The sequence below is a fragment of the Thamnophis sirtalis genome, unplaced genomic scaffold (genome assembly GCF_051295495.1).
Source record: "Thamnophis sirtalis isolate CommonGarterSnake01/CBP01778 unplaced genomic scaffold, rThaSir2_p1.2 scaffold_4, whole genome shotgun sequence".
NCBI lineage: Eukaryota > Metazoa > Chordata > Lepidosauria > Squamata > Natricidae > Thamnophis > Thamnophis sirtalis.
Window position 1 is genome coordinate 103,458,501 of NW_028261384.1, and position 12,039 is coordinate 103,470,539.

General features: G+C 39.6%; 1 protein-coding gene across 1 annotated transcript in view; it reads right to left on the reverse strand.

The window, feature by feature from the left end:
* Positions 1 to 631: 631 nt before the first annotated feature.
* Positions 632 to 12,039, reverse strand: part of MPP2 (MAGUK p55 scaffold protein 2) — a 68,164-nt gene continuing 56,756 nt past the window's right edge. Inside the window, exons 9-13 of the mRNA XM_014061052.2 lie at positions 9,194 to 9,262; positions 7,572 to 7,733; positions 3,802 to 4,004; positions 3,168 to 3,296; positions 632 to 2,043 (exon numbers count right to left, since the gene is read on the reverse strand). Coding sequence (XP_013916527.1) covers positions 1,867 to 2,043; positions 3,168 to 3,296; positions 3,802 to 4,004; positions 7,572 to 7,733; positions 9,194 to 9,262 — 740 coding nt within the window. The 3' untranslated portion in view covers positions 632 to 1,866. The remainder of the gene's footprint in view (positions 2,044 to 3,167; positions 3,297 to 3,801; positions 4,005 to 7,571; positions 7,734 to 9,193; positions 9,263 to 12,039) is intronic.

Here is a 12,039-nt window from a genome sequence, read left to right on the forward strand (position 1 = left end):
AGTGGTAATTGCTCTCTCAGGAACCCTAGAATCATGAAGCATTGAACCTAGCATTGTGGTGAAAGCCAAATTGGAGAAGAACGGAATGGTCTCTCACGGGCATTTCTCCAACCCAACAGAACCCCACTGAAGGCAAGATTGGCACAACCAAGGAACCGAGTCAGCCATCCTCAACACGAGGAATTCTTAGTAATGGCTGTGCTGCCTAAGGGATTCTGAAGTTGACGCATTTTGATGGTGAAAGTTGAGAGGCCTGAACTGAATGGATATAGAAACTGTGGGGAAGCGATTTATGGTATGCATCAGCATGTATTACAGGCAGTCCTCAATTTACAACCACAGGCGAGTCCAAAATTTCTGTTGCTAAGCAAGACAGTTGTTAAGTGAGTTTTGCCCTATTTTACAATCTTACTTGACACAGTTGTTAAGTGAATCACTGCAGTTGCACAGTTGTTAATTGAATCTGGCTTCCCTACTGACTTTGCTTGTCAGAATGTCACAAAAGATGGTCACATGAATCTCGGACACTGCAATTGTCATAAATATGAATTAGTTGCCAAATATAAAAATTTTGATCATATTGATGCTGCAATGGTCATAAGTGTGAAAATGGTCATAAGTCACTTTTTTATTGCCATTGTAACTTTGTTCACTAAACAAATGATTGTAAGTAGAGGACTATCTATACAATTATTGTGAAGCAGCAGTGATTTGGATCAATGATTAATACAGGTCAGTCTTTGCCAATGTGGGCATTTGCCAGATGTATAGATTTCAACTCCAAGAATTTTCCAGTCAGCATGATAGGACTGAGAATTATGGAGGATGAAATCGATAACCTGGAAAAGCACCCAGGTTGACTAATTACTGAAATAATCATTTATGTTTAATTTCATAATCAAGCATCTTTGCTATTAATACGTCAGTTTCCAGAAGGCTGGTAGGATAAGGAAGAAATCTCAGTTGAACATAGGAAATTTTATTTCAGCTAGATCATTGATCCACTTTGTCTGCTATAAATTGGAATAGCTTTCCAAAAATTTCAAGCAAGAAATTTTGCACCATTTTTACAAATAATACCAGAGTGTAAACATAATTACCATTATACTTAGCCCCATTTTATAGATAGCAAAACTGAGACACATCACTTGCTTCTTATAGCTGCCCTAGTGTTTCCAGGACATTGGGTTCCATACCAAAGTTCCTGCCAAAAGACCAATCATTCATAAATTCCCACTATAAACTTTAATGGATGTATCCATAAATCCCCTTAAAATGCGGGCCAGACATTCTGCCCTGGTTCAACAATCTCAGTGAGCAAGACATCCAGTTATCTCAGGCTGACAAGTTCTTTTGGCAATATCAGAATTGTGGTCCATCTAGAAAAACAGGGATTTTGGCAGTGAGTTAGCTGTGACTGGAGAAATATCCTTCTCATCTCACAATGGTTGAATTACAAAAGAGAGGATCAGGAGTAGCAAATCTAGCAAGGCATTGTGGGTATTGCGTAGCTCTGCTCCACTCCTCCTCCAATTCTGTGTTCACCAGATTGAATTCATATTTAAACAACTTACTGTAAAAAAAAGAGAGAAGGAGATGAAGGACATCCATTCACTTATGGCAATAAAAAAAAATTCCTGGCAGGCTGAAGGTGTTCTGAAACAGAACGAGAAAACACCTTTTCTTTAGAATAGAGCCAACTGAATTTAATCTACACAGCCTAGACACTTGAGTAAGGTTGATGGTTGAAAAGGGACATGGGCACATAAAAAAAAAAAGTCTAGGGTCCCCTGGCAAAAATGGAGATAGTAGAAGGTGGGGAAAATCAAGGCTCAGAGGCTATGGAGAGGAGAGGGGAACTCCTTTCTAGTAAACCCAGCTGACAGGAACCCACTGTGGTTCATTGTACAGCTTCTGCAAGGCCACCTGAAGTTGCTGGAATGTCCGCTCCATATTATCATTCACTAAGCAGAGATCAAAGTAATGCCCATAGCCTCGCTGGATTCGGCAGCTCTCATCCACAGTTCGCTTCAGGTCAGCATCCTGGTTAAACACAGAAAAAAAGCAGAGCAGGCTGTAAATAAGAGGAATGCGACCATTCTACAAGTTCTGTAGGTAGGTTTCAATCTATTCTGAAGTACAAATATACAAAAACTGTAGACAATCCCTAGAATAAACATATATGTGTCTCTGTTTGAGTGTGGTATGTATGTGTTTGTATGTATATGTGTGTGCATGTGTGTGTGTGTATGTATGTATGTATGTATGTATGTATGTATGTATACACACCTAAGCATCAGGGGTGGGTTCAGTCCGTCACTCATGCCAGTTTGCTTGTGGCCATGCGGCGCATGGGCACTGCACATACATGCGCAGTACAATAAAAAATTAAATATTGTTTTAATTTAAAATATTTTTTTTAAATGTAAAAATAAAAAATTCTGCGCATGTGCAGAAGCAAAAAACAAAATGGCGGCACTGTAGGCCCCGCACAGAGAACCGGTTTGGGGGCATGTCAGGCCTACCAGTTCCAGTGACCCGGGCTGCCAAACCATTACCAGTTCAGCCGAACCAGTCCGAACCGTTAGGAACCCATCACTGCTAGGCATGCATGCATACATATATACATACAATACCTCCTCTCCAAACTCATAAAGAAATAAAAATAAATTTCTGATTTCATTCGTGTGTAACATAGCCCCAATCATTTTGCATCATCACCTCACCTACTGAAGCTTTCAGCCTTGCAAATGTTAAATATAGCTTCTGGGCCAATTAAAGGGAAAGCCACCCTTGCTATAGGCCACTTAATTATAATCACAGCTCAGGTCAGGGAAAGTGTGTGGGGGTGTGCAAGAGGAACTGCACAGGACTTTCTCTTCCTCCCTCCTCCCTGCTCTTCCCTTTCCAGGAAGTAGGTAAGTGGCGGCTGCTGGGGGTGGGAGAGGGAGCAAGGGATTGCATGAATGGCTGAGAAACTGTCATGGAACATTAACAATTGGGATCATGTGACCAAGTCCCAGCATCATTTGCCCAATTAAAGGTTCAGCACAAGAGTGTTAGTACTATGTAAAGTTATAGAATTTAGCATGGTTAATTAGCTCCATTCCCAAACTTGTCATTTCTTCTCACTTCCATCATTCTGAAACCTTCTCATGGAGACTCACCGTGAGTTGCTTAGTAGCTACACCACTTTCCAAAGCTGCTTTGTTCATAGCTCGTAAAGTCTCAAAATCTGGTGCTTCAATGAACACCACATATGGGACGAACTCAGCTGTCCTCAACACCTTCACAGCCTATCCAAATATCCAACAAAGAGAATAATTGCTATTACGGATTCCCATATTTCCAGACCACTAGCATGCTAGGCACTATACAAAATAGAAATACCATTCATTCTTTCTGTAGTCACACATTTATTCTGGATTTAATCTGATTGCAGAATTAGTCCATTTTCCAGGTTAGTACAACACTAATTCAGTATTCTGAAATAAACAAATGTTGACACCAACTTAGCAAACAGCTGTTTCTCCATGTATGTTAGGAGAAGAATGTGTAGAAATGTGATTTTTACAGGAACATGTGCATGAGGCAGTACAATTGTCAACATTTCAACAATAAGAGGAAACTGAATTTTGGGAAACCCTATTTATCATAGTTTCAATTGAAGTATTTGGCATATTAAGAATTTATACAGATATACTTAGATTTCTAAAACTTACAGAAACCCAAAGTATCTCAAATCCTGTAAATAGACAAATCTCTACCAAAGTAACCAGTGTATGGTGAAAGATTACCTACCTGTGGATTAACATCCAGGATGCACATTTTGCCTGACTCCACAACCTCATGGATTGAGTCAATCTTAGTTCCATAGAGGTTCCCCTCATATTCACCATGTTCCAGATAGCGGCCTGCTTTGATGTCTCTCTCCATCTCACTTCTAGTCACAAAGCTGTAGACCTGCCCAGTTTTTTCATGCTCCTTGGGCCTCCGTGAGGTATCTGCCAGAAATAGATTAAGAAACTGGATTTAGTTAGAACAGACTTTGGAAACTGTCATGACCGAACATAACTCTACAAATTTTTTTTTTTTAAAGTGACATAATTTTATGATGCCACAATTTTTGGTATTTTTCAGCAGTGTGATGGCTTGACGGTAAAGACATTCGCTTCCCACTCGGAAGGTTGAGAGTTCAATTCTAGGTAGAGACAGATGTTTCCCTCTCAAGGCGCACAGAGAAAATATCTATAGGTATCAGAAAGGGCGCCCAGCCAGTAAACACTCCATTCAGTCACCTGAACTCTACCCCAAATTAAGGGGTTACAGTGTCATAAAAAAGAAGGGGGGAAAGGGTTGGTGTTTTCGTGAAACTTCAACAGGCACCACTTCAGAATCCAATGGTTCTCATTTTATGATTTTGAAAATGGAGATGATCTTTAACTCCTAATCATGATGAAAGGTCAGAAGTCATGCAGAGTTCTCTCCCCTACCCACTTTGATCCAGGTCCAGAAGAAAACTCCTTCCCTGGCCCTGGATCTTCTTTTGTTTCTCTATATCTCTATGTACTGCAGATCCTTCACTGGGTTTCTATAAGAATCAGGACTTAGTACTGGTAGTCCTCAACTTACGACCACAAATGAGCCCAAATTTCTGTTGTTAAGTGAGACCTTTGTTAAGTGAGTTTTGACTTGTTTTACGACCTTCCTTGCCACGGTGGGCTACATGAATTATTGTGGTTATGAAGTTACTAACACAGTTGTTAAGTGAATCAGGCTTCCCATTGACTTTCCTTGTCAGAAAGTTGCAAAAGATGATCCCATGATCTCAAGATACTGCAATCATCATGAGTCAGTTGCCAAATATCTGACTTTTGATCATGTGACCAGGGGGATGCTACCATGGTTGTAAGTGTGAAAAATGGTCATGACACTTTTTTCAATGCCAATGTAACTTCAAAAGTTCATTAAATGAACTGTTGTTATTCTAAAGACTACCTTTATAGAGTTTTGGGTATAATCTCTAGATCCCTATGATGTAATATTCCTTCTTGTCTTTTCTCTCTCTCTTATTTCTTGGTATAATGCTTCTTGGGCGACTCATGCAGCTTCACAGGACTTTTCGTGATGTCCTCCTTTTCTCCATGTTGCCTTTACACAATTTTCTGAGTGAAATCATTTCATGGTAAACTTGGGGCAATTATTGTCCTCAGAACATTTTAGGAGATTTATACATTTTGAAAATAAGAAAAAGTTCTCTACGGCTTCCAAAGGGGAGAAAAAAAGTCTAGGCTGGGGGAATCCCTCCTTGTTCAACATCCCAAGGTGGTTGTAGACACACCCAAAATTTATTTAAGTTAAAAAATCTGCTTTGCAATCTCTCATAGCATAACAAAAGAGAAAGGAAAGTTCTTTCAAATGCTCGTCAAACCAGCCAACAATGGGTGTGATGCACAATTTTAAAGCACTTTAAAGCTCTCCCTCCCTTCCCAGGGCTTAAACAAGCTAGCACAGCATTTTCAAAAGCACAGTTCATGTTGCATAACCATTAAATTAAGACAAATGAAGTAATTGGGCAAGGGGGCTGACTACATCAGTAAGAAACAAAACATTCCAGGTTTTTAAATGCTTTCCTCTCCTGCTTTGAAAGAATGGCAAAAACTAGGCCAAAACGTAGAGCCAGCATTAATTTAGCAAATTCCCACGGCTGAGCAATTGAAGAACAAATATCAGATCCTGGTAAAATGAGGTCAGTAAAACGAAGACCTGTTGGGGGGGTAATATGCATATAATGCTTGAATTGCAAACTGCCCAGAGGGTGCTGTAAAGTGCTATAGGGTAATACATGAGTCTAAGATGCTTATTGTTATTGCTATTTACAGGCATCTCTCCCGATTTTTTTCTCCACAACAGTACTGTGAAGGGAGTTAGGCTGAGAGATAGGAATTGGCTGAAAGTCACCCAGGGAGTGTTTGTGACTTGAACGTATTCTCTCCAGGTACACTAAGCATCACATACTACTATATTATTCTATAGTACTATACAGAACTTTGTAAGAACTCGTGGCACGACAAAACCGCGCTCGACTAAGCCGCGCCCGATTAAACCGCGTCGCTGATGTCATCAACAGGGCGACAACAGCGAGCGCGGAGAAAGAAGGGCGCTTTAAATAGCGCTTTGAAAGCAAGCCGATTCAACTTAAGGTAAGGGTTAGGTTTAGGGTTAGCTTTAGGGTTAGGTTTAGGGTTAGGGTTAGGGTTAGGTTAAGGGTTAGGATTAGGATTAGGGTTAGGTTAAGGGTTAGGATTAGGTTTAGGGTTAGGTTAAGGGTTAGGTTTAGGGTTAGGTTTAAGGTTAGGTTAAGGGTTAGGTTTAGGGTTAGGTTTAGGTTTAGGATTAGGTTTAGGGGGGTTAGGTTTAGGTTTAGGGGTTAATTTTAGGTTTAGCATTTACAGCATGCTTCTGTCTCCGCGCTGTTGTCGCCCTGTTGATGACATCAGCTACGTGGTTTCGTCGAGCGTGGTTTAGTCGAACACGGTTTTCTGGTGGAACCGTAAGAACTTAGGTAATCCATTCAAGGAAGAGAACTGAGAAACTAGAATAAATCATTTCGCTCCATCCACAGGTTGTTTCAGGTACATAATTCCTTCTCAACCTGCCTCTCTATGAAATCAAAATATTTTCCCCTGAAAAGGACTTTAGCATTGCTTAGTATTTCCCATCAAGAAATTACATGAAGAAAAGGTTTCCATGAATAAACAAGTGTGCACAAAACATGAGTGATGCTATTTCTGAGGAAGGTGGATTTGTTGCTTAACCCCATAGATGCAGAGACTTGGAAGCAGGGGCCACCCTTTGAAACACAGGCGTGCCCTGAGCCCCATATAGTCAAGGGTAATAAAGGGTGTTTGCCTCATTGTCAATATTTAAGTAAGACTTAACTCCAGACAACTTTTATTCCTCAAGTGGAAAATAATCTGTTGTTGGATGAAAATCACAGGCTAACATCCTATACCGTAATGGCAAAGCTATGGCACATATGCCACAGATGGCATGCAAAGCCCTCTCTGCAGGCATGACACCTGTTGCCCCAGCTCAGCTCCACTGTGCATGCGTGCATGCACCTCCAGCTGGCCAGCTGATTTTCAGGTCTTTGCTCCGCATATGCAGTGGGGTGCATGCAGGAGACACAGGGGAGCAGGGGGGTCAAGGGTGCATGGGTTTTTTTTGTGTGCGCATGTGCATGTGCCAGGGAAAGGGAGAGCACGGGGATGTGGCACTCCCCTCGCAGTCTCCTGGCCCCAGGAGGCTGCAGGGAGGCCTATTAGGCCCAAAATGGGATGCGTGTGTTTGTGTCAGGTGCACATTGTATTATGGATACAGTCACGCAGGTTCATGCTTTTGGCACGGGATTACAAAAAAGTTAGCCCTCACTGTCCTTTAAGCTCTCTTTGCCCAACCTTGCAATTCAACAATGCTACTAAAATATAGCAGAAGAGTACTCAGAAATCCAAGGAGAGCAAATCTAGCCAAGACACCCTCTTCCAAATTGCACCACAGCCATGACCCACATGGGATGGTAGTTCCATACTGAGACTGGTCAGACATGATAAGCTTGTTCTTAATGCTTCGCCGTCCAACCCCCTGGGCACCAATGAGCACCAAGGTTTTCCTGCGGAAAGGGGGCATACGAGCCACTTCTTCATAGATCAGAAGCTCATGACGATCAAATTCTGAAAAGAAGAGGAAAGATATTGCTGTTAACTGTACTGCAGAGCTCCTGTGACCTTCTGAGGGTGATTAGGAATTATAGACTTCATTTCTCTAGGCTGGGCTGAGTAAACCTAGTTCTTGGCAGTTTTTCCAAAGAAAATGTTTGGACAAATTTGAAGAAATTTCCAAAATAAGTTTACTTGATTTTTTAAAAATCTTATTTTTCATATATGAAGGAATTATTTATTTGAAGTAGTCTGATTCATCAAAATGGAGACAAGGTTGCTAAGTTACCATTTGACAAATTTCTATTCCAACTTCCCAAATCCATCAGTTTCATTTACTAGGAATGCCAGCCCTACCAGACCTCTCCAGCCCCCAAATTAGCTATTAAAAATTCACAGTTCAGCAAGCAAATATGGAGTAGAAGAAATAAAATAATACATTCTGAACATATTGTTCTTCTGAAAAATCTGTACAAAAATATTTAAAGCTGGAATGGCATGAAATCATGTTTTCTCCCTGAGAGTGTTGCCCATCTCAACAGCTCAGACAAGGTAGACAGGCTTCTGGTCATTTTGCTTAAATGTCATTTGGCAGGACTTCAGAAATATGACTTTTCTGTGGCTCCCTCAACCCTCTGGAACAGTCTCCCCTTTTTGGAAGGTCCCTGACCTATTAATCCTTTGGAGCAGGGGTGAAATGCTACCAGTTCGGACCAGTTCACCTGAAGCGGTAGTAAAAAAATGCTAAGGTTCCGGCAAACTAGTATTTCTGAAAATGAGCTGCGACGCACGATTTATATTAGCTAGAAAGTAGGATTTCCTGCTTTCTAGCTAATATAAATTGTGCGTCAAAGCTGATTGTCTAGATAATCTAAATCACGTGACACAATGGATTCTCCCCCTCACTGTTCTACTTACCTTTGCAGGTGTGCTCGGTAGCAGGCTCTGCCCACCCACCCATATGTCATCACATCCGTTTTTTACCCTCTGTGCATGCACAGGTTATATGTATGCGCGCATGCTCACTTTTGCGAACCGATAGTGAAGGTAAGTAGATTTCACCCTTGCTTTAGAGGGCTGTGAAACCTAGCTCTTTAGCTGGCGTCTGGACTAGGATAGAAGCAAGCCCAACAAGGGAAAGTGTACGGGGATAATATGTGATATTGTGCTACTATACGTGGGATATGTAGTAGTGTCCAGAAGTTAGTTTGCTTTATTTATTGTTTTATTGCAAGCCACCTAGGATTATTTTGTGTAATGTAGGCAGCCATGTAAGTTTATAAATAAATAAATACAGTGCAAAGAAAGAAAACTTTGGCTCTTCTTACCTTTTGTCCATTCAAAATAGCACTTTGGTGAACAACAGGCCAGGATGAAGAAGATTACAGGATTCAGTGCTTTACCAGGGATTTCTGCAACTATATTTGCTTCATACAATAAATCATTCATTAGAAAAATATGAGTACCACACTTGCCTGCATTTTTGGTGGTCAGATACATCATCCTTTTCTTTTTCTTCCCACTAAGGCTTCCACACAAGGCCCCTGCCAGAAGAAGAAAGGAAACATGAAACAAATTCAATAAGGTGGAATAAGGACAAGTAAAATTCCAGAATGATATAGCTCTAGGAAACAATTAATAACAAAAAAAAAAACTTGTTTAAGAAATGGTCTAATTACAGTAATTGTTCTCAGCTTATAGTCAAAGAGCTGTCAATTCAAATCTTTTCTATGTGTTTGAGGTTTTTTATTTTTTTGGGAGGTAGGATAAAACAAATAGTGACATCTCTAAATTATTTCTACATGATGTGATATTGGCAAGAAACAATGAGCCATTAAAATTCTATGATCTTAGCTGAGTCTGGAATACTGAAGCAAAATCTTAACTAAAGGTGTCTTTAGTGTGATCCACTGGTGGGATTCAGCCAGTTTGCAGCTATTCTGAAGAACCGGTTGTTAACTTTCTAGGCAGTTCGGAGAATCGGTTGTTGGAAGAAATCTCATTTTGTTTTTTTCCACTTTACAAAGCTAATCCTGCAAGGAAGGCAGGAAAGAAACATTCCGGTGTTGTTTCTAGCCTAATCTTTATTGCTCTGCTAACAGAAACTGCCTCTCCAGTTAACCCTTATTACATTGTAACAGTTAAGATGAAGCACCCATCAGCGTGAGTGATGTTGAGTTGGTCACGCCCACCCAGTCATGACCAACAAGCCATGCCTACCCAGCTGGTCATTAGGGCAGAGAACCGGTTGTTAAATTGTTTGAATCCCACCACTGGTGTGATCTAAGAGGCATTTTGTTCTAAAGACAACTGTAGGTGGATAGTGATTTACATATTTTGAAATAAATAAAATAATTCATATTACTATCTGGGAAAGTATCCCACCCCTTAAAATTGTTAGAAATCCAGACTATGCTTCAAATTCACAAAACTGAAGAGGAGGGCGGGGGAGGGAAAGGCTCAAAACCAATAAAAATAAAAAGAGATGAATGAAAAATAATATTTTCACTTCCATAATTTCAAATGGAAATATTTTAATAAATGAAATAGGAAAACAATCCTTGACATTATTTCTTTTGTTATCTGTATTTACTTTTCCACATAATCACTGGTCCTATCTGCCAACACTGGACAAGTTTCCTAAGACTATCATAAAATCCTTCACATTTTGTCCCTTCAACCATGTCCAGACAATCATTTCTACTACTTCATTTAGGACAAAGAGAAACTCATAAAGGTATTTCTTTAATTGTGCGGAAAATTTGAAACTGCATAGTGCCAAGACTGGACTGCATAGGTGATAGGGTAAGATCAATGATGGGATTCAAATAATTTAACAACCGGTTCTCTGCCCTAATGATTTCTTCCAAAAAACAGTTCACCAAACTGCTCAGAAATGTAACAACCAGTTCTCCCAAAGTAGTGTGAACTGGCTGAATCCCACTACTGGGTAAGATCTAATTTTGCAGTTGCCTCTTGAATGGTTCATAAACAGCCCTAGTTATCATGTTGCAGAAATATGTTCTTCTTTTGTTTTTCATTAAACTCTGCTTAATTATTTAAAAAATTCAACTATTACAGTATAATCCTCTGAGTTGATTGTGTTTCCAAATTCATGGAAATCCATTGAATAACAATATGGACTGACACTTCATGTCTGAATCATAGTCATGAGCCCATGTTTTGTGGTTTGTCACAATGCTAAGAAAAAATTTATCACCTCCTTTCTCATTGTATGACAACAGCAATTGTTGTAGATTTCAGTTCTTGAAGCTGTTATTTCTGATGTCAGAATGTGAGCAACAGATCACAGATCAGCTCTTCCCAGTTCATTCTTTTTATATATTTTTGTCCCAAATAGACTCCTTCAGTAGTCAAAAATTCAATCACTGTTTTAAATGCATTGATGAATAGGCACTGGAGATTTCCATTTCATGAACTACAGTAACACAAACATTTTTTCTCAAGAAGGGATTTTTTTAAAAAGGTAACAGAGCTTCAAGCACATCAGCACTATGATCTGTTGGTGGCTTTATTTACTCACTATTTACAAAATGTTTTATAAGGCTGCTTAGCTCCAATAGGGTGGTGTTCAACATAAACTCACAATAAATTAAAAAAGAAAGAAAGAAGCAACAAAAATTAATAGAAATACAGAAATGAAACTTGGTGTTGAAGGCATTATTTTTCATGCAACTGTACTTACCTAAAAGAAAAATAAACCTGAATTCTTCCCAAAGTCTCCCCAAAAAGAAAGTTTGAAAAGAAGAAATGCTCTTGTGTAAATATTAAACTATTGGACTTAGTCCATGGATTGCTGAGTTTAATTCCATTGAATGCAAAGCTCATTGAAGAGGAAAAAGCTATGTGGGGAAGAGACTAATCCTTCTTTCAGATAAAATAATACTTTTAGGTGAAATGCATCAGTTAAACTATATAATTCATTGCCAAAGATGTTGTGATAGCCATCAATTCTTTAGACAATTTTGAAAGAAAGTGTGGGGGAAAAACTTGGAGGAAAAATTATTACACTGACTTCTGATCTTGACAGTTTTATACAATCTCCAGATCAGAAGGTAATGCAATATATCTTAAATCCCAAACTATTGGACAGTAGCAGTAGAGGATGCTCTATATGCTGCTTATGAATTTTTGGGTTGCATCTGGTTGGTCACTGGATCAAACCTGAGGCAGCAAGGTTCTCTTGGGTTCTTTACCCTTTGATGTTCACGCATGCTTGTAGCCTGATCTCTAAAATCAATGTGTGGCACTAATTTTCTGTTGGCCTTGTCGACGTGATGGAGAATCTTGTTTTCCATGT